This window comes from Gracilinanus agilis, chromosome 5 (genome assembly GCF_016433145.1).
Source record: "Gracilinanus agilis isolate LMUSP501 chromosome 5, AgileGrace, whole genome shotgun sequence".
Taxonomy (NCBI): domain Eukaryota; kingdom Metazoa; phylum Chordata; class Mammalia; order Didelphimorphia; family Didelphidae; genus Gracilinanus; species Gracilinanus agilis.
Window position 1 is genome coordinate 214,511,031 of NC_058134.1, and position 23,839 is coordinate 214,534,869.

Sequence of the window (23,839 nt, forward strand, 5' to 3'; positions counted from 1 at the left end):
TGTGGGAAAGTCTTTTAACCTTTCTAAGGACTCCAGGCAACAATTTACCACAATAAGGCAGAGGGGAGGAGCCAGATGGCCAGCCAGCTGAGGAAGAAGGAGTTTCCTCTACTAAGGAAATCACAGTCCTTATTCCTAACTTTGTAAACAAAGACTGCTCTGGTAAGAGAAACAAAAATTATTAAGAAAATGAACTTTTACAAAATCCTAAAGAAGCAAGCTAAAAGGAAATCAAACTTCACCAGAGAAATGAAAGTCACTAGGGATCCAAGTATGAGAAACACAAACAAATACAAAGCCTCTGCCCTCAGTAAAGGAGGGGAAGGAAAGCCCACAGGAACACAGGCAAGCCTAACAAAAGGTGGTTGAGTCCCAGAAGAAAGCTAGGAATGGTAAAGAGGAGAATAAAGGAATTTAATTAATCTTGGAACTAGCTAGGCTGAGATTTAGTTTTAAAATCAAACAATTCAGTCACTCAAGTGCTCTTCCCAGCTAACATTTATCTTCAAAGGAATGTGTGCAAGAACAAAATCTGGTGGAAAGAAAGAACAAGACATATATCTGAAAAACCTATGGATTGGACTTTTAGTAAGTAGGTTGAAGCGATCTGTCAGCTCCCCCTTTTGAAGGCTGTATTGGTTCTTACACACCATGCGATTAAAGCTACAGATTTTATTTTTTTTTAAAGCCCTTACCTTCCGTTTTGGAATCAATACTGTATATTGGCTGCAAGGCAGAAGGGCTAGGCAATGGGGGTGAAGTGACTTGCCCAGGGTCACACAGCTGGGAAGTGTCTGAGGCCAGATTTGAACCTAGGTCCTCCCATCTCTAGGCCTGGCTCTCAATACACTGAGTTACCCAGCTGCCCCCTAAAGCTACAGATTTTAATGAAGTAATTAGATGGTAATAAACTGAGTTTGCTTGATTTTCTGTGGTAGCTCTTACAGAGGAGTGATCAGAGAATAATCACAGAAGCCCAATACTACGTCAAACAATTTGAAAGTAGCAATTCCAAAATACTAGTTGACCTATTTGTATTTTACATGAAATATAATTTAGATTGAAAGAAGGATTTTTCAGAAGCACAAGGCAGCCAACTACCTCATCCCCCAAACCTTCCATCATACATAGATGGGCCATAATTCAGCAATATTAATGACAAATGTAAAATATGGCATAAATCTATGAATGCTATTTCAAAAGTAAATTCTTTTCTAAGGGTGCTTCCTAAACACATGCCAACTGGATCTGGTAATGTACCTTGCTTCTACTGTACTAGGCATAACAAGCATAAAGAGGACAGTAGTCATTCATTCAAGAATTACCAAAGGCCTCAATGCACACACCTCAGCAGACATTGATCAGCAAACACACACATGCACCATTACTTAAGGCTTGCCTTAAATAATGAACACATTTTGATGACCCTGGGCAAGTTACTTATTTCAGCTTTTTGATCAACAAACTGATCTTAGAAATGTTGGTCTAATGAGTTGGAATGACTAGAGAAGTTTCCCAAGCCCTTTGGTAGGAGATCCATCTCTCAGTAACTGGTGTTCAGGTGCAGACCGCTCTCTTTAGAATCTTAATAGCCTCAAAGAATATGACTTTGGGGATTATGATAACTGCCTAACACTAACGGGTGCAAGTGCACTCCTGGGGATCAGTGATATTGGAGGAAGAAATGGGAATAACTTGAATATTTCCCATAACTCCTTCAGTTCTAATGGGGCTCAATTTTCCTTTTGTCATCCTTGCTTAAAATTCCATTAATTCTATCAGATTATCATGCAGGCAAGATTTTAAATATATCTGATGAGATACAAACAAAATTGGGATTTATTCCATATGTCATTTAGAAAACTGTATTTGGTTTAAAAAAAATCAAATCAGCTGTGAAAAGATCCAGGTTTCTACTCTCAAGAAAACCAGTCCATGAAAAATCCACTATTTGACAAAAACTCCTGGGAAAATTGGAAAACAGTATGGGAGAGATTAGATTTAGATCAACATCTCACACCCTACACCAAGATAAATTCAGAATGGGTGAATGCCATGAATATAAAGAAGGAAACTATAAGTAAATTAAGTGAACACAGAATAGTATACCTGTCAGATCTCTGGGAAAGGAAAGATTTTAAAACCAAGCAAGAGTTAGAAAATATTACAAAATGTGAAATAAATAATTTTGATTACATTAAATTAAAAAGTGTTGTGTAAAAGCAAAACCAATGCAATTAAAATCAGAAGGGAAGCAATAAATTATAAAAAAATCTTTATAACAAAAACCTCCAACAAAGGTCTAATTACTCAAATTTATAAGGAGCTAAATCAATTGCACAAAAATGCAAGCCATTCCCCAATTGATAAATGGGCAAGGGACATGAATAGGCAATTTTCAGATAAAGAAATCAAAACTATCAATAAGCACATGAAAAAGTGTTCTAAATCTCTTATAATTAGAGAAATGCAAATCAAAACAACTCTGAGGTACCACCTTACACCTAGAGATTGGTTAACATGACAGCAAAGGAAAGTAATACATGTTGGAGGGGATGTGGCAAAATTGGGACATTAATGTATTGCTGGTGGAGTTGTGAATTGACCCAACTATTCTAGGTGGCAATTTGGAACTATGCCCAAAGGGCACTAAAAGACTGTCTGCCCTTTGATCCAGCATTACCACTGCTTGGTTTATACCCCAAAGAGATAATAATGAAAAAGACTTGTATAAAAACATTTATAGCCGCATTCTTTGTGGTGGCAAAAAATTGGAAAATGATGGGATGCCCTTTGATTGGGGAATGGCTGAACAAATTGTGGTATCTGTTGGTGATGGAATACTATTGCACTAAAAGAAATAATGAGCTGGAGGAATTCCATGTGAACTGGAAAGACCTCCAGGAACTGATGCAGAGTGAAAGGAGCAGAACCAGGAAAACCTTATACACAGAGTCAGATATACTGTGGCACAATCGAATGTAACTGACTTCTGTACTAGCAGCAATGCAATGATCCAGGACAGTTCTGAGGGACTTATGAGAAAGAACACTATCCACATCCAGAGAAAGAACTGTGGGAGTAGAAACACAGAAGAAAAGCAACTATTTGATCACATGAGTCGATGGGGATATATTGGGGATGTAGACTCTAAACGATCACCATAAAACAAATATTAATGATATGGGGGAAAAAAAAGAAAACTAGTCCATGGAATGAATTTTCTCTAGAAGTAGACAATGCGCAACAATCCATTCAAAGAAGTCATCTACAAAAAAACAGGACAACACTAACCTTTTTGTGGATGAGAAAGATATCTCTGGAAGGATTTTCAGTAAATTCTAAAAATTATGAAAAATATTCAGAGTATCCATTTGAATAAAAACAATAGTAGTAACTTCAGGCCTTTGAAAATAGTCTTAACTGTTCTTCATAAAAATATGATTTTGTTCTACTACAGTTTCTTAAAATTGCAACTAGGAAAACCTCACCTTCTGTTACAGGAAATACACCCCTTGGTTCCCTTCTTCCTACTTTGTTTAAAACCCAGTCATTTCACTAAGACAGAAGGGATTACATGCCATATGAGAGAAATGGTACTATTTCTAATACCAATCCCTTTTGGTAAATGTTTTGTTATTGAAACAAAGCTTAGCTTCACCATATGACTAAATGGAATAGAATTTCAGGAAGCACTCTTCCAACACCTCCTAGTGTGGTCAGTTTCACACAGGCATGTCTGGTGAACACGGGAAGCTGTTTTCTATTTCTAACAGTAATCCAAACCAAAGTTCGTTGGCTCGGGTTAGAACACCCTGATCCATAAAGCCCTTGCTAAAACACAATACAAATTCTGGTTAGTCAACTATGGAAAAACCTCCGCTTTCTCACTTCTCCAGGACTATATATAGGAGGACTATAAATACTAAGACACTTATTACCTGCCACTGGAGAGCATCCACAACGCATCTAGCCCCACCAAACATGCCCTTAATAGATTTAACAATACCATTTCAAAAATGTGTCACAAGACTCTTTTACAAAATAAACCATGACTCACTGTTGGCTTTCTTCACCAGGAGGCGGAGTCTTGCCATGCCCTTCCATTACCAAATCTTCATGTCCCACCTGCCAAGGCAAGCACCACAGGTCATGTATTATCACCTCTAAAGTGGGCCACTGCTTCACATTACAACTAAATTTGGTCATTTCACTGTGTAATTCCTGCAGTTGTAGAAACTAGAATAGAAGGACCCTAGGGATCATCCAAATACCACCTTTTTTCTCATTTTGTGAATGAAGAAACTTAGGCATGGAGAAGTTCATTGTCTAAGGGGAAATATCCAGTTAATAAAAGAATTGGACCCAGATGGTCCAATGTTCTCTGCATCTAGAACATTAATATGCCTGATTCACCTGTTCTAGATGCTAGTGAATCTCATCCCCTCAAGGTAACCTTCTTTGGGTGATCATAGTTCCATGAAAAGATTGGATGCCTGCTTTAGAAGATATCTTCGGTCATCTGTCAATAGGGCTTTGCAGAAACAAACACAATTTATTTCCTTGAAATAGTTCATGAGGTAATAACAAAGTCTTAAGAATAGGCACAATCCTCAACTGGGAAAAAAGATGCATAATTTGCTCTCTGGGACCTTACGATGTCAAAAGGTAGGGGCTGATGTTGTGGCTACCCTGAGGGATAAAGTAAGTCTCCCAATCAGGAAGGGCTGGGTTTGGGTCCTGCTTCTGCTACACAATCTTGGGCTTCATTTAGCACCAAGTTTGGAGACTCCAACGTCTAGCTCATATATTTGATCATCCCTAGTGATCTCTCAGGCAGGTGCTTCTGCACCAAGGCAATTCATTTTACAACCTATTTGCTCCCTCTGTGTATCTCTTCATTGTCCTTTGGGTCAGCAGAAACTATGACTATTCAGAAATCATGGGGCCACAGCATCACAGGAAGGCCATTTGTATAAAGAAAAAACCAGATAGGTCTGCAACAGGAGGCTGTCTAAATTTTTAAGAGAACCATGCAGTCTTCTAAATGCAACTGACCCTTCTCTCTTCCTTCTATTTAGTTCTAGGACCTTTCTATCATTTCCTCCTGTTTTTTTGCTGTAGCTGTATGGAAATGCTGGTGAATTTTGTGATTCTTTTGAATCTGTGGTGCTTGTTCCAAGTATATGAAGACATTATTAATTCATCCTCCAATATGTTATAGTTTGAACTCTGGACTCAGAGGACCTGATTGTATATTAGTGACCCAAGAGACCTGAATTAAACAGCCTCAGAATTGCTCCCATTTCCAGATTTATGACCCTGCTGGTGATTTCTTTCTAGTTACCAGTAAAGAGGCTCTGTAACATCCTGGAGCAGGAAACCTGAGAGAAGACCAGAGCCCCTTTTAGACTCCTTATTGTGAAAACTTCTTTGATTATTGCCATTTTCTACAAAAGTTCCACCCAAACCATCTTTGACTTTTTCCTTTTCTCAGTACTAATAGTTCCATTCAATAGGTTAGGATGAAGCCACTGCAAGAGGTCAGTGTATTTTCATTTGTTCTCCCTTCTAATCAACATGGGGCTGATTTGTACTGGCCAGTGGTTTGCCTGCACAGACAGATAACTGATTCTTCTAGGATTTCTGCCTCAATAACCACTATGTTCTTTCTTGCCCATGATAGTCAAGACTCCCTTTTTTCAGGGATGACTGAATCTGGCCAGCACCTTCGTCTCACTCCCTCAGAAGAAAAGTCTGCATGGCCTGGAGGACAAAGCTTCTATGTCATCCACACATCCTCAGTTCTCTTTTCTCTCTCAGATTTGAGCCTTAACTCCCTTCAGAGTTTGCCCTGGTCCCCGCGTTTGTGTGGACAAGCATGCTCTGCCTACGTTCAGAGGACTGTTAACTTCTGACCAAAAACGTAACAACAATGGATACTTTAAGTCTTTACAGACATGTGAGCCACCCAACAACCCTGCAAAGTTCAAGGGGTTACCACAAGGTTTACCAACCCCACTTTGTGGTTGAGGAAGCAGACTCAGAGAAATTCAGTGATCTGCTCTTGATTATCCAGATAAGAAGTGTCAGAGCAAGGAGTCCCTCCTCCCTAATTTATGGATTTATCAGTCACCAGGCTCCTGTTTCCAGGTGTTTCTGTTTCTTGTTGATTTACTTTTCTATTCTTACTAGTTCTAGAGTTGGGTGACTGTATAATAGAGTTCAAGGTCTGTTAATCATAGGCAATACTCTTCATGCTTTTACCAATATTCTCGTGAGATGACTGACTTTGAATCTACCAAATGTGAATTCTGTGGTCATATCTAGTTCTTTTAATTCTTCAAGGAATTTGATTGGTATAGCACTAAATTTGTTAGTTAATTTATCATATTGTCATTTTCATATGTTGGCATAACCCAAGCATAATCTGTAAATCTGCAATTCCTTATTGCTTTTATTCCTATAAAGAGAGCTTTATGGTTGTATTTCTATAAATCTTTTAAGTGCCTTTGTAGGTTATCTCACAAATATTTTATATATTTTGTAATCACTTTGAGAATCAGAAAAATCACCAAATTCTACATACTTTGTGACACAACAATAATGCTACTAAGGTTTTTACTTCAAGGAGATCAAAGGAAAAGGACCCAAATGTACACGAATATTTAGGGTTCATTTTTGTGTTGGCAAAAAAACTGGAAACTGAGGGGATACCCATCAGTCAAAAAAGGATGAACAAATTATGGTATGGGGATGTACTGAAATACTACTGTGCCTTAAGCAATGAAGAAGGTTTCAAAGAGGGGAGGAAAGGAAGTAGTTATACTTTGGATATTTGATCTCATACTGCTATAGCTAGCATGTCTTAACAGGAGAGAGAGGAGTCCCCTCCCCCCTTCTCTTGCCCATATTTCATCAGTGATCAAAGTTTCTACTCCCTGTAACCAATTCTGGCATCTTCACCACAACAGCTGACCCAAACCTGCTTTCCTCTGCATCTTCTACTCTCACATTCCCAAGTAAGGACCTCACCTCATATATTAACTGAGAAAACCCAGGCCACCTCCCTCTTCCACCTAACTCTGACACTCCACCCCTCCCCAGCCACCACTTCCTCCAGGACTTCAGTCTTGAAGATTATCTTTCTCCTCAACAAGGCCAACCCTGCTACACTGTGCCTTTGGCTCCTTCCTTTCCCATCTTCTCCATTAAGATTACCTCCACTAAATAGGTCTTGATCAATGATACATGTAAAACCCAGTGAGACTGCTCACTGGCTATGGGAGAGGGGAGGGAGGAAGGAAGGGAAAGAACATGAATCATGTAACTATGGAAAAATATTCTAAATTAATTAAATCAATTAAAAGAAATGATTACCTCCACTCTAGCATCTCTCTGTCCCGCTAATACTCAATCTTTCCCTCTATCTTGGCTCCTTCCCTGATGATTCTCTGATACTTAAAAAACCCATCCTCCCTGCTACAACGTGGTCTTTTTTTCCTTTCTCCACAAAACTCCCTCTTGTCTGAGCCCCTTGCAATCTAGAAGTTCTCCAGGGAACCAACGGCTGCTTTTCCCTTGCCTTAACTTGACCTCTCCAGCAGTCACTGACAGGTTCTCTTTTCTCCAGCTGTCTGTGACAATGACCTGAGCAGTCCTCAGGTTTCTTTGCTGGAGCATCAGACATTCCCCACCCACTAACTGGAGGGCACCCAAAGCTCTGTCCAAGAAGCTTCTTTCTTTTCTCTCTACTCCCCACTGGCTCAGTGATCATCTCCAAAGATGACTCCAACATCTGGAGTAGCCAAGCTGATGTGGCTGAAGTATAGATCTTTCCTCATCTCCCTCTCACCTCTAGTTGATGCTCCAGGGGGGCTCCCTGTTGCCTCCAGGATCAAATCTAAACTCCTATATTGGACACCCAAAAGTCAAGTATCTTTGATAAGAAGGTATATGATATCCCAAGTTCATAGGGAACTAATCCAAATATAAGTCATTCCCCAGTAGACAAGTGGTTAAAAGATATAAATAATTCCCAAAAGGAGAATTACAGGCTCTTAAAGATCATGTAAAAATGCTGCAACCCACTAGTATCAACAGAAACAAATTAAAACAACTCTGAAATTTCACCTTACCCCTCCCCCCAGTAAATTAGCCAAGATGACCAAAGATGTGAATGGTCAATGTTGGAGGGCATGTGGAAAGATACACACACTCATGTACCATTGGAGGAAATATAAATTAGCCTAACCATTCTGGAAGATAATTTGGAATTATGCTGAGAAAGTCATTAAAATGGACTTGGAGGCATAAATTCCAAAGAGTTTAATGATAAAAAGAAAGTTCCTGCATACAGCAAGATATTTATATCTGCATTTTTTTATAGTAGCCAAGAACTGGAAATAAAGCAAATGTCCATTAATAGCTAAACCATTGTGGTACATGAATATCAGTCAGCCATTGACAAGCATTTTTTTAGCTTTTATTTAATTTCTTTTTTGTTGATAAGCAATCATTTTCTCTCTTGCAACTTAAGCAAACCCTTATGATAAATATGCAGTCAAGCAAATCAAATTCCCCCTTTGGCTATGTCCAAAAAATGTGTAGGTTTCATTGTACATTTTGAGTCCTTGATCATTCTCCCTTCAGGAAGGAAAAGGTCTGCTTCCCCATTCCTGAGCTGATCAGAGTTCTTAAGTTAAAACTGCTTGTCTTTACAATTCAATAAGCATTTATTATGCACTCAGCATTGGGATACAGAAAAAGGCAAAAGTAAGGTTCCAGACCTAGAGGAACTCACATTATATTCCAAACACCTAAATTGGAGGTGATCTCAGAGGGAGAGAAAAGGGAAGAGAGAAAGTATGGCCCTGAATACAGAGGAATTGGAGTGTGGAAGAAATCCAGAGAATATCAGAGTTAGAGGTGAGGAGGGAGAGCACTTTAACCATTAAGGATAGCCATGCAAGTCAGGGAGATGGAGCATTTGGAAGAACAAAAGGAGAGGAGAGTCATTGTAAGAAGACTGCAAAGGTTGAGAGGAGTCAGGCTGGGTGGGACTTTAAATACCAAACAGAGGAGTTTATATTTCATTCTGAAGTTAACAGGGAGTCACTGGAGTTTATGAAGAGCCTACACTTTAGCAGGTGGACGTAGGTGGCAAAGTAGACAGAGCACCAAGCCTGGAGTCAGGAAGATCAGAGTTCAAATACAGACAATTCATAGCTCTGTGACCCTGGGCAAGTCACTTCACCCTGTTGGCCTCAGTTTCCTCATTTGTCAAATAGGCTGGAGAAGGAAATGGCAAACCATTCCAGTACCTCTGCTGAGAAAACCTCAAATGGGGTCAGGACTTGGTCCCTACAAAACTCTTTCAGATAGATCCAGAAAATATACTGGACTGATGGGGAGATTCAAGAAAAAGTCACAATGAATCATTTGTCTAACCCACCTTGGCAAAGGAAGACAGAGAAATCTGTGGACACTAGAGGTGGAGGCTGTCTAGGAATGGGGCTGAGCAGAGCGCTCCAGATCCCAAACCCACACCAGGGCACCATGAAGAGGGAATGAAATTAAACAAGGCTGGAGTGGTGCTGTAATGTCTAGATGATTTTAAGAATCTAAAGAGACAGGAAGACAAATACATAAGGTAGAAAAGAGAAAAGAAGTTTGGGGAAAATTATCTCCCACAATCAGAATGTACCAGGAGACATCAGTATGAACGAGGAGGAAAGAATAGGGGAAAGCAGCTGACACTCTAACCTCACTCTCATCTGAATGGTTAAAGAAGGAAAGAATACATACACACACAAATACAAAGTTGGGTATAGAAATATATTTTACTCAATAGAGAAATAGGAGGAAAGGGAGAGAAGGGAGGGGGAATTAGTGAGAGAGCAGATTAAGAAAGGAAATTAGTCAGGAGCATCTAGGAGTCTCAGTAAATAGAGCACCTGGCCTGGAATTGGGAGGACCCGAATTCAAATGTATCAAAAGACACTTCCTAGCTGTGTGACTCAGGGCAAGTCATTTAATCCCATTTGCTTAGCCCTTGACTTTCTGTCTTAGAATTGTTACTAGGACAGAAAGTAAAAGTTTAAAAAAAGAAAGGGATTAATCTTAAGCAAAAAAAAAAAATCTAACTAAGGGTATACAAAAAAAAATACTTAAGATCTCTTTTTGAGGTGACAAAAAATGGGAATCTGAGAAGTTGCTCATCAAATGGGAAATGGCTGAACAAGTACAAGTTAATTATGGTATATAAATATGATCGAATACTATTGTATTAGAAGAAATGATGAAGCAGATAATTTCAGAGAAACCTGGACAGATTTATAGGAACTGATGCAAAATGAAGTAAGCAGAACCAGGAGAACAATTTCTATAATAATATCATAAAGATAAAAATCTCTGAAAAAAATTAAAGATTCTGATTAGTGTAACGACCAACCATGATTCCAGGAGTTTCAATGAAACATGCTGCCCTCTTTAATGTTAAGCTGATGGAGTCAAAGTGCAGAATGAGGCATATTTTCTTCTCTTTCTCTTTTTTTAGGTATGGCTAATGTGAAAATTTTGTATTACTACACATTTGTAATGGGTTTTGTTTTCCTGCTTTCTTAATGAGTGGGGGAAGGGAAAGGAGTAGGAAAAGAATTAGGAATTGGAGATAAAATTTAATTTTGGAAGGAAGGAAAGGAAGAGGGAGAAGGGAAAGGGAAGAGAATGACAAAACAGAGAAGAAGAAAGGGAGGAAGGAGAGAAGGAAGGAAAGAGGGAAGGAAGGGAAGTTAAGGACTCAATGCAGAAGATACAATTTTTTTTGCCCTGTTCAATGCATAAATTCTTGCTTGATTATACATATTTTAGGAGAGGTCTTATTTTTCTTTCATTCTCAATTTGGGGGAAGGTTGGTATGGGAGGTAAAGATGTTTTTGCTGAATAGAAAAAAATAACATAATTAAAAAGAAAATTTGTATTAGTCCAGTTGAGAAGTGATGAAGATGTTGGCTATGTGAGTGGTGAGAAGGGGATGGATAAAAAAAAAAATGTAATGAAGGTAAAACAACAAAATTTGACAACAGATTAGTTAGGGGAGTTCAACTGGGGAGCAGCTCAGTTGTGGGCCTTGGTGAGTGGAAGGATAATGATGTTTTTGACAGTAAAGACACAGAAGAGGTAAAGATTTTTAGGGGAAGATTCCATGTTCTATTTTGGACATGTTGAGTTTGAGATGCCCATAAATATCTAATTAGAAGGGGAAATTGATATATAACTCCAAAGAAACCTAGGAAGTCTTATGTGATATAAAGTAAGTACAACCAGGAAGAGAATAAATAAGGATAATATCAATGTAAATGGAAAGAATAAAAACAAAACTACTGAAACTGATTGCTATGGAACAGAATGAGCTTAGCTCCAAAGAGGCAATGGTAGAATGTACCCACCTCACCCTCCACCTTTGCAGAGGAAGGGATGATGGGGGTGAGGGGGAATGTGTGGGCACATTACATATAATATTTAACATGGTATATGGTTTAGTTTTGCTAAACTGTTTTTTTTTCTCTTAAAATTTTGGTTATATGATATGCCTCTTTTAGAAGAGAAAAAAGGAAGACTGGGAAATGTGGTCCTCTTTGAGTATGACGGAAAATCACCAACCAACTGGAAGTGTAGGTTAAGTGAAAGTAAAAGATATTAATGAAAAAAAATTGAAGACAAAAAAATTGCAAATGCTCCTAAATAAGCAAGAAAAGGGGGAGAAATCTAAACACAAAGAGCTATGCTAATAACAATGAGCTCATATTATAAATAAAATATGGAAAAGAAACAAGGATAAATATCGAAGAAGGAAATGTACTTAGAACCTCATCAGGAAAGCTAAATAGCAGAATGAGCTAAGGCTTGTAAAAAGCACTAAAGAGTGAGAACAACTATGCTGGAAACAAGAATAATGATGAATTATTGCTTGGGGGAAATCAATGGAAGTTGTAGAGGGGAAGACAATAATCTGTAAACTGAAATGAATGGAATAAAAACTTCGAAGGGGAAATTGAAGCCCTAGAGAAGGAAGGAGCCAGAGGATGCCTGGCCAACCTTCCTGAATTGGGAGATTCCACTGCCAAATGGATGCCACTCATCTCAGAGGAATTAAGCAGAATGAAAGAAGTACAGCAGTTAAGACCCATGGGAAACAGAAAAAAATTGTTGGAGTGCTTAGTAAAGAAAAGAAGGTGGGGGAGGAGGGGTTGGGGGGGGGGATGTCCCTCATACCATAAGAACCTAAAGCAAAACAACAGCCAAGACACATTCAATTTAATGTGATGGCCCAACCTGACTCTATAGAACTCACTAGTGAAGATAAAACCCAGCTTTCTCAGCTTAATGGGAAGGTGGTGGCATTTGTGAATGCTACAGATATAGTTAGAAGGACTAGCTGATGAAAAAGTTCTTGAGCACTTGATATCAAGGAGTGTGCTGTGAATACAAAGACAGTGTATGGTGTTCCTCCCAGGTCCTTAAGATGCTTACATTTCGCTGGAAAAGATTAGCACTTGCCAAAGTTTCTAAGCCTAGCCATGTTCTTTCCAGTAGCAAGAGCAGGTATATTCATTCATTCGGCTGATTTCTGTTCCCAAAGCAAATCATGGAAAGCAAAGCCAGTCTATTCTGTCCATTTCTATTTAGCACAAGTTGGGGTTCCAAGGCATTAAGAATGGGATATTATTGGGAAATGATGTCAACAAATAAACAAAAAATTCATAAAAAAAGAAAAACCATATAAAGCATAGAGGTGGCTCACTCTTTTTGTGGTGACAAAGAACTGGAAATCGAGGGGATGTCCATCAATTGGGGAAATAGCTAAACATGTGTGTGATGGAACACTCATGAGCTATAAGAAATGACAAGTAGAATGATTTTGGAAAAATCTGAAAAGACCTACATGAACTGATGCAAAATGTAAAGTGAGTAGAACCAGAACACTACATAGTGATAGCAATATTTTTTTGATGAGGATCTAGTTATTCTCAGCAATGCAGTGATCCAGAACAATCTGAGACTCATGATGAAAAATACCATTTGCCTTCCAAGAAAGAACTGAGTTTTAAAACAGACTGAAACATACTATATTTATTTCACTTTCTACTTTTTTCTTTTTTTGTTTGAGATCTCCTTCTCAAAATGACTAATATGGAAGAATGTTTTATATGATTGGACATGTAAAATCTATGTCAGATTGCCCACTGTCTCAGGGAGAAGGGATGGGTAGAAGAGAAGAAGGGAGGAAGAGTGGGAAGGAGAAAAAGAATATGGAACACAAAACTTTAAAAAGTGAATATTAAAAGTTGTTTTTACATGTAATTGGGGAAAAATAAAATATTAAAATAAAAAAAAGAATAGAGGTGGTCCAAACTTTAGACGAGATCATTCCCAAGAGAATTTTAAAGACTGTCTATCGAATGGTTTCCATGCACTTAGAAAGGACTAAGGAATCCTCAAGAATCAGCACAAGTCACTAAGAACAAGTCAGGCCAGCCTGACTCTCTCCTCCTTTTTCTATCAAATAACGGAAGGGCCAGTTTTCTCTAGACTCAGTCTCTGCTGACCCCAAGGACTTTGTGGTCTGACTTCTTCTTCCCTTGATTCTCAGGCTCACTCTGGACTTGCTCTCTTTTATGTTTCACTCATCTTTGCTGTTTAGAACCTGGAGGGAGGTGTTCTCCAAGGTCCCAATGTTGTTTCTCCTCTTTTGTCTCTGCCCTTTCCCCTTGGGAATTGTAGAGAGATGATTTTCAAAGCTGGTACTCTATTATGTCTGGCCTCTCTCTGTGGCCTCAGGCCTATGTTCCATACCCCTTAAACAGAGTAGCCTCATCAGCTCCTTCTGGCTCCTCTATTTTTTCTGTCAGTCACTAGTGATAGCATTTACCTAGATTCCCAATTGAAACCTTGGTAAAACCTCTAGCTCTCTGCTCTCTCAACCTCTCAGTGTCAATCCAGTTATGGTATTCTATCAGTTTCACCACGAATCTCTTATACCTCTCCCTATTAGTGATGCCACATCTGATACAAGTTTCTTTAAAAAAGGGACCACTCAGGGTATAAGGATCTTCATTAACAATACATTTATGTGGCAGGAGGATGTGCTTTGGCCAAAAGAAACAGGAGTCCCAGCCAGCCAGATGAGCTGGCAATAGAGGTAAGTCCTCACATAAACTTTATGAAGTTTAATTGGGCTCCTTCAGCTTTGCTGCAAGAAGGGGGAGGAGCAGGCCCCTGTGGAATAATATTGATTTTTGTGACCCAGGCAGAAGTGGAGAGGTATGAGTTGGCTCTTGCCTAGCCTCCCACACCACTAGCCACATCTCATTCTTTCTTTCTTAAATCCTTAACTTCTGTCTTAGAATTAGTATTGATGTTGGTTCCAAGGAAGAAAAGCAGTAAGGACTAGGCAATGGGGGTTAAGTGACTTGCCCAGGGTCACACAGCCAGGAAGTGAATGAGGTCATATTTGAACCCAGGACCTTCCATCTCTCAGCCCAGCTGCCTCCAGTCAGGACTCTTTGAAGCAAGGACATGTGGGGCAGACCAGAGGCAGATGAGACTTTCCTCTGGCTCTCCTTTGGGTGTAGTCCTTTGGGAAAGAAAAGGCGAAAAGGTTTGAGGACTTTGGCTGACCTGTGACTTATCAAGTTCTTGATGAAGGCTTTTATCTGCTTTTACTCATTCTGAACTGCTCTCACTTGAAGGCCTCAGTTTATCTTTGGTAAAGGCAGGTTTTACCTTTTACCCCCCACTGCAACTAGTCATACTAAACACAGTTATAATATGTCACTCTTCTGTTCAAATACCTTCAACAGTCCCCTACATCCTTTAAAGGAGGCCAAACTCCGGAGGCTTCTCCAAGCTGCTGGTCCCCTTCTGGCGCTGGTCTGGCTAGACTGCACCAGTAACGCAGGCCTAGCCACTCTTCTGCCAAACATCTTCTCCACAGAAATGTAAGACAAACAGTACTTCAGTGATTTTAATCACTTAGAAATTTTGAATTAATTTTTATAAATTAATTTTTGTTTAAAACATCAATAAATCAAAATGACAATTTGTAGGTAAAGCTTTTGCACCCTGTGGTGCAGCATTATGGGAGTGGTAGAAGGAGATCCCCACCTGGGGTATAGTATTAACTCCTCTGGGGAGACGTCATATAACTGGTTTAAACTACTATTGCTCCACTGTAAACTGGAACACCTCCCCTTTGGGGGGTGCTGGGAGAATGTGACAAGATGAAGCCCTCTTTAAATACCAGCTTATTGGGCTCTTAACCTTTAACACTGATCCTATCTCCAAGCCTTCCACCCATCCCCCTAATTTTCTCTCCATCCAGTTTCTCAGTCTCTCCTGATTTTCTCCATCCATTATCAGTCTTCTGCCTCATTTTCCTCCCTTCATAAAGTTTCGAGTCTAAGATTAACCAGCTCAACTACATATATGCCTTCTCTCAATTCCTATATCCTTCCTGTCCTTCCCCTTTGTTATCCCATGGCAATGGACACCCTTGCTTTAGCCCAGATCCTACTAAAAAGACATCTAGTGTTTCTCCATTACCAAGAATCCTCACCCTTAGTTTTAAATCAATGCTATTTATCTTATTTTGAGTAAAGATCCATTTAGCTCTATTCTTTTTAAATGACTGCATTTTGTCAAAAGATTTTTCAATATTTATTAAGATAATCAGGTGATTCTGATTGCTTTTATGATTAATATGTTGTACTTTTGTGATATAGCAAACACAAAAGCTCAGTTAGATGGAAAATAGCACTATGGGAGGCAGTACCCACCAGGAAGGGACCGACAGAGCCAATGAGAACATATGTGGCCAATGACTTGCATCTGGCAGCGTTCACATCTGTGCTCCACACCATCAAGAGAGCAATGAAAAGCTGGAGAATCCAGAGAAGACCAGCCAAAATGGCAAAGGTCTTGAGTTCAGGCTCTATGAAGGTGGGCTGAAGCCACTGGGAATGCTTAGACATGAGAAGAAAGGATTTGGGAGGGGGATCACCACAAAGAACTTCCATATACTTTAAGCTTACCCTTCTGCAGAATGACCACTGAGGGCAGAATAAGAAACAGGAAACTGTAAAGGAGCAAATTTAGGCCTCAAGCAAAGGCTATATAGTTACTTCCAGGAGATATAGGAAAGGATTTTCAGTCAGGTATGGGCCAGGCTAGATGATGGTCTCTAAAGTCCCTCTACCTCTGAAAGTCTTCTTCATAGTTTTCCTAACATTAAACTCAGACATTCTTCACAGCAAATATCTTTTGTGAGTATGTTACTATAGCCTCTTTGCTACTTTTGCATTCTTTCTAATTATTAATTGATAGATTAGGGTTATAAGTGATTTTTAGTTGTGTGTGCAATTTAAATGGACTTTTTCCCATAAATCTGGACAGCAGGGAGTAGGGGTGGAATGAGGTTGGTTTTAAAAAAGGGAGCCTAGAAGCAGAAAGATCAAATAGGACATTCTATCAGCATTCTAGTGGAGAAGGAGATAAAGGGTTAAGCCAATGTGGTCATTGTGTGAGTAGACTTCTGAGGCCATCTATTCCAAAGCTTTCATTTAAAAGATGAGAAAACTGAGGTCCAAAGAAGTTTAGTGATTGCATGGTGTCCCTGGCAGAAAGCCAAAGGCAAGATTTGAACTCAGGTCCTCTAAAACCACAGTCAATTCTCTTTCCCAGTGGTCATTTCTGCCCAGTCCTGTTTCACTCTCTCTAGGACTCCCCTTGAAGAGAAGAGAAAGACTCAGATCTTCCATTCAGCTGCAAACGGACCTCCCAGATCCCTAGTGCCTCTGGTCCAGCACTGAAAAAACCCTTGAGAGTAACTGTAGGTGTCATTGAGTTACCATGGGGTGATCCTGGTCAGCTGTCCTGAGTGGAGAAAATGAAGACATGAAAAACATCAGAGCATCTTAAATTCGAAGAAATTGTATGAGCTCAAAGGAGGGGAATGAGTTCATAATCTCTGCAAGAGGAGTCCAGAAAAGAGCACGACTTCAGGAGCAGATGGAAGGTCTACTGAAAGAACTGGAGAAACCTAAGAGATGTGTGCTTGTGGGAAGGGAGCCCCAAACTGCTCCAGTCAACTAGAATGTTTTAAAAATCTAGATATTGGCAAATATCTTGACCAAAAAAAACCCAACCCAGGCACTTAAATGTTTCTGATGATAGATATTCCCTAATACAGCATGATGAGATAGTCTCCCTTGGAGCTAAGGATCCTAGACCAAGGTACAAGGCACCTCTGAGGATATCATGTCCAACTGGTCCCACATTTTACAAAGGAAGAAATGGAAATCATCCAAGCAGGGGACAGGGTCTTGCCTTGGGCACATGGTAGGCTCCATGGTGATTAGCATGAATGAGATGGTTCACCTTACAATAACTTTTATTTTTTTTTTAAGCCTTTACCTTCTGTTTTAGAATCAATGTTGTGTATTGGTTCCAAAGCAGAAGAGAGGTAAGGGTTAGGCAATGGAAGTTAAGTGACTTGCCCAGGGTAGGAAGTATCTGAGCTCAGATTTGAACCCATGGCCTCATATCTCTAGGCCTGGCTCTCAATCCACTGAGCCACCTAACTGCCTCCTTCTCACAATAACTTCTTAAGTATTTGCCTCAGTTAATTTTGAAAAATGAATCACTCTTCAGTGAAAATTTACTTGAAATCCATCTTAAATAAGTATTCAAGTAAACTATTGTTTAAAATATACATTTGCCTTCTCTTCCAGTAAGCTACAACTGAAGTGACAAGAGAATATAACTCTTAAGATAACTAAGCATATATTTAACAGGTGTTTGCGTGTTCTCGCTCACTCAACAAGAATGCTGTTGCTCACATCTTCCCCTTCTGAGAATCCTACTCAGTGTCTGGAGCCTTCTTTACCCACTGACCCTGTTAGTGCTCCACTGACCTCAGAGCAGCTTTCTTCCAATATTTCTCCCTCATCGGTTTGCATGGGAACAGAATCTGTGCAAAACTCTGCAGAAACACACAAATACGGCCTAAAAGAAACAGAAAGGAGAAAGGGAAAAAAATACAATGAAATCACCACACAAAAAGAGAATATGCTGTTTTCAAAGGGTTTGCTGAAATCACATGTGCTTGGGACCATGAATAACTCAAGGGTTGGCCTTTAATTAGTTGGCAGTTTATTTTGTGAGGTAGGGGGAATAGGAGCACTGAACAAAGCCAGATTTTTCGGTTTTATTTGGCTTAGGTCCCTTAAACTGAGGTTTTTTATGTTTGACATTTTCAGTGTCTCATTATGTGATGTTAAAATGTGATGTAGTCACTATCCCTACATTTAAAAAAATTCAAATGATAGATAAACTGTGCTCTGATTAACTAGAATCAGTTTGTTGTTCAAGATACTATAGAATTTGTCATTTTTCCACTAAAAAAGGATAAATGAATCAAGTTCATTATAATGTGCTTATATATATGTTCATTCAATTTTATTAAAGTTTGACAAAGACTTGAAAATCTCCAAAAACATTTTTTATCAAAAATGTAATACCTGATGAATAGTTATACAAATATACAACACAAATATATATAATCCAAAATTTTTAACCCCTAGTGCACTCCATCCATACATTATAAAGATTAGAGAATGCTGACATGGGGTAATCTATCTTTGTTTTAAGGTCTTCATTTGTTCATATGGTTTCTGTCAGTGCTACCACCTACATACAGGCAAATTTTCTGTCCCCATAGATGCCATGTATCAATCAATCAATGAATGAGTATATACTAAGAGTCTACTATGTTCTAGGGAGATACTCTGCTAGGTATGGGACTTAAAAGGACAAAAAATGAACCAGTGTCTGCCCTCAAAGAAAGAAAAATGGTAGGAAGCCCTCACATCACTTCTTACACCATGACTACCATGGGCTCTGTTATATCTGGGAATGATATAAGCCTAAGAAGCAGAAGACACAATGGATGGTTTTCAAGATGTAGGTCAGATTACAAGTGGCCTTGGGAGAAAGTATGATTCCCTGGACTTTTTTTCACTTCACTTTCAATTCTGTACCCAGCCCCCAGGACAAGAAGGAAAAACTGAAGGAATCTTTCCTTTCCTTCCAACACTTTGCTTTTCCCCTACAGTGGTGGGAACTAGAGCTGAAGCTCTGGACACACCAGCAGCAGACTAGTTAAGCTTTGGTAGGAGGGGGGATCTTCCTAAATCCTGGAGGCAAGAACAGTCATCCTCAGTGACAGATACACCCAACCAGCTGCCACTGCTCTGTTACTCATGCCTATCCCTCAACAGCCATGCCTTCCCTCCTTACTCCTTTCTGTTGATCCAAACCCTACCCATCTTCTGTGATCCAGCTGGAGACCTACCTTCTCCAACTCCTCTGAACCACCAATGCCTCCTCTCTTTAAGCTTCTATTGTAGCTATCTTCAGTAGCCTATTTTAACTCCTGTTCTCTCTATGTGTGCATGTCTTGAACTAGACTGGAAGCTCTTTAAAGGCAGGGCCTGGATCTTTATATATATGCCTCGTGGAAGGAGACATTCAACAAATATTTGTTGTCTAAATGAACTCCCAAATGGAGATTTCCTGCTTAGAATTTCCCACATGATTCAGCTCCAAATCTCTGGCTACCTACAGGCCATCTCACTTTGAATGCTCCAATTACACCTGAAATTTGACATGTAAAAAATTGAACTCAATCTCCTAGACCTGTGTTGGTAAACTTATGGCACATCTGCTAGACAAGGCTGCTCCCCTCCCCCTCTCCACACATGCCTGAAGATCTTTTTCACATGCCCTGATCCTCTACCCAGCAGTCCAATGGGAGCACTTCCTCCCTCCCTTTCTGGGGTAAGGTGTGGGCCTCAAATGTGGTGTGAGGGTTGCAATTCAAGCACTCGGTCTCTAAAAGGTTTGCCATCACTGTCCTAGGCGGACCAGTATCCTCTAAGGTAATGATGGGGAACCTTTTGGAACTTTTTAGAGACCTCATGCCATGCCCTCCTTTCTACCCTCCCCAGACTTTGTGCCATGCCCCGACCCGACTGCATGCAGGGATGTGGCCACTGATGTTCCATTAGAATACTAGTTAGAATACTAGTTAGTTAGACTACAATTAGAGGAATACATGTCACTCCCTTCTTGGACGTGACAGGGTTCCCAGTGCAATTCTACACAGTACATGAATCATATTAAAAGGAAAAGGGACAATGACCCAACCCTTAGCAAAGCACTTATACCAGAAGAGATCTTGATTAACCCATCCATCCAGAATGAGCATCATTCCCAAGTGCTGGATCTGTGGATAATTCAGTAAAAGTAGCTACAATGGGAGTGGATATGCATTTCCTGGAAGCCTCAGGCATTTGGTAGGCCTTTGAGGCACCAAGACCACAGGCTAGGGGCCGGGGATTGTCTTCAATTTGTGGGTGTTTCCTACATACCCAACTGTCTGAGGGGACCCTCTTTAGCTACTGCTTCCCCCAATTGAATTAGGGAATTATCTGCCCAGTTAGCTGAGTATACATAGTTCAAAACCCAGGAAAAGACCCAGAATGTGAGGAGAGGAATAGTCATGGGGTCAGGTTAAAGCAACAGGTATCAACAGGAGGGATTAAGATAACAAAGAGAGAGGAGGAGGGGACTACTTATTCCAAAGTATCCTGCAGCTGTTTTTTTTTCTGCTTCAAAAGAGATATTTTGAGGTCTTCCACCAGCTCACAGGAATAGGTGTCCCCACCTCCTCTTCTGCAACCTGTTTCTGGGGGGGGGGGAATAAAGGGTTTAATGCAAGAGACATGAGTCCATGTACTCTGCCCTTCCAGTTTTACAGTGGTGGGGGTGGATAGGATAGGTTTGATGGGAACCCTCCCATCAAAGTTTTAGCAGGTTTGATTCCTCCCATTTGGGCTTGGTGAATGGGGCTCAGCCTTAGATTTGCTCAGGGGGTTATTTTAATTAGGGTCAGTGCATTCAGGAGGGCCTGGATCCAATCAGTTCTTTGCTTACAAAGCAGGACTGTTGGGGGAGTAGGGTCATGGGCATGCTGTGCTCAGCCCTTGCAACAGTAGAGAGAGGCTAGAATGCCTCACCCCATGCATTTGGGAGCATGGCTAGCCTCCCAGCCATCCAATCCAGGGGCCTGTGCATGCCACCTTTGGCACACATGCCACAAGTTCACCATCACAGCTCTAAGGCTATCATTCACTTCCTTTCACAGGCTTTACACTGACTTTATTTCTTGTTGGTCTCCAGTGTGCTCCACTGAAACCAAGCATATCTTGCCCACCATCACCCACATATAACTTTATCTCTGACACATGATGACTTTACACATTCTTTGTACCCTACACATTCAACCACCTTCCTAACCCCATCTGAAATGTTCCTCAACAATCCATGTCCTTGTTTTCCTTTAAAAACCCAGATGATAACTTGTGTCTGATGGGAAGCAATTCCCACTTAACCTCACATGACTGGGCTCCTTTTCCCATCCACATTTATTCCTATTTGCACCTTATTTCTTGGCACTCACTGTGGTCAATGCTTTGCCCAAGCCTCTACTTTCCATGTGAGTATGCTCTACATTTCTCAACAACATCAAGTCTCCTGAAGCTCATTTTCACCAATTCCCCCTGGTAAATGGTATCTAATTTGGATTTGGGCAAATTGGATCATAATATTTCCCTGGCGGGAGCAAAAAGGGTAGTGATGGAAGCATGTATATGGGATCTGAGTATCTGGGAAGTATCAGGTCAAGGCAGTAACTTAACCTAAGGAAGGAGAAGGGGAAAATGGGTGTTCCTAGCCAAATCAGGAAGAGGCCAAGTGAAGTCTGTTCACCATATGGTGCTTGGGAGAAGGAGCCCCAAAGTGCTAGGATTAGGACCATGTCTACTTCCTGATTCTAACTCCACTGTATCATTTCACCATAAGTCAGTCACTAGGTCAGAACATGTGGCAAATACTGATCACATGGGCAGTTCTGAACTTATAAAATGCTCAGTACACAGTACAGAAGCCAATACATGTTGATGACTAACTAAAAGTGGTATCATGTGCTATCTGTCCTGGGTTTTCCATAAATTTTAGAAGAAAAGGTTTTCAAAAGGATTTTCTCCATTTGAAAACAACTGAAGTAATAAAATAATTTCATATTCAGAATTATTCTCAAGTCACATTCTCTACCTAATAACCAGGATACTGATTCCTAGGTTTCACAGACTGGGGCCAATGGTCACCAGCTTTACATCCTACATCCCAGCACTGGAAATACATTTGTTTTTGACAACTAGTGTATTAAATCTCAAAATAGGGACCAATGCTATATGGGACCAGAAAGAGATTGAGCCTTTCTTCCCAAAGACTGAGGTAGGCAGGAGAGGGGAAATGTTTGTATGTCTATTCCCATGAGTTCTTTGAAGCAAATAGCCCTTTGACAAAGGTAAGCAATGCTAAGTGTTTAACTGGAACTGGAGAGCTTTGTAACTGGCCCCATATGTCCAAACATCCAGTAGGGGCTGGAGCTGATAGCACCTGAGAAGAGACACTCCCCAAACTCTCAGGAGATCCTGGAATCCTAAGGAGCAAATGTAGCCAACTGGAAGAGAAAGCCAGACATCCTCACTACATCTCCAAGTAAATCATGGTGCCATTGAGAGGAACCATAGTCAAAAGGAAGATGAAACTTTTGAGAGAAAAATAATGAGCTTAGTTTTAAACTAGCTGAGTCCAGATTACCAGGGTGACATCTACAGGAAGGCAGACATTTTGGTCAACAGCCTGAAGAGAAGATTAAGGCTGCACAGAAGAAATTTTCAAGGCCTGTGCTCCCATACATTATCCTCTCTCAATCTCTCCCTCACCCCTAGCTCCTGATAAACAGGCTTGAATCCATTTTCTCCCGAAAAATATACTAAGTGAGACAACTATGGGCCCATCTCTCTTCTCAGCTGAACTACAGGTGGCAAGTGGACAGAAAGCTGATTTGAAGTGAGGAAGGCCTGTTTTCAAAACCTGCCTTAGGTACTGACTAGTTATGTGACCCTGTGCCAGTCATTTAACCAAGACAGTTACCTCATCTGTAAAATGAGATAATAATTATACCTCCCAGGGTTGTTTGAGGATAAAATAATTGTAAAGCACTTCGCAAACCTTAAAGTGATACTTAAATGCTAGTTCACCACTATCAGCATTATCATTTTCACTATCTGCTAACCTTGTTGAAAAACTTCATGTGTGATGCCTCCACTTCAGCCCCTCCTTGCAATTGAATTTCCCTTTGACCCTCTAAATGTACTTCCTGTCAGGATCAGCAATGACCTCTTCTAGGCCAAGCCTAATGGCTTTGGTTTTAGTCTTTATCCTCCATGATATCCCTCTGCAACATTTTCCACTGTGAACCAGACCTCCATATTGGATATTCTCCTCTCTATCTGGTTACTAAACTGTAAGCTCCATAATTGCAAAGGCTATGTCTTGCTTAAACTTTCTCCTCTAGCACTTAGCACAGAGCTGAGCATACAGTTGATGCTTAATAAATGTTTGTTGTTGGCACTGCTACATTCTAGAGGTAATAGATGAAGTTCTGAAAGTTAAATAAGAATGCCAAGGGCCCGTGTAAAGAAAGAAGTTGAGTGGATGGAGGAAAGAAACTGAAGGATCAACTATCTTAAGGGGTCAGGTAAGAGAAGCAAGTGAAGGGATTAGAGAGGAAGAAGAAGAATGAAACCAGTGTGTGCTATCTCTGAAGACAAGGGAGGAGAGAGTACCCAAGGAGAGAAAGGATCGT

General features: G+C 40.2%; 1 protein-coding gene across 1 annotated transcript in view; it reads right to left on the reverse strand.

Moving 5' to 3' along the window:
- TNRC6B (trinucleotide repeat containing adaptor 6B) overlaps positions 1–23,839 on the reverse strand; it is a 265,247-nt gene that overhangs the window by 169,078 nt on the left and 72,330 nt on the right. The window contains exon 3 of the mRNA XM_044678610.1: positions 4,061–4,128. Coding sequence (XP_044534545.1) covers positions 4,061–4,107 — 47 coding nt within the window. The 5' untranslated portion in view covers positions 4,108–4,128. The remainder of the gene's footprint in view (positions 1–4,060; positions 4,129–23,839) is intronic.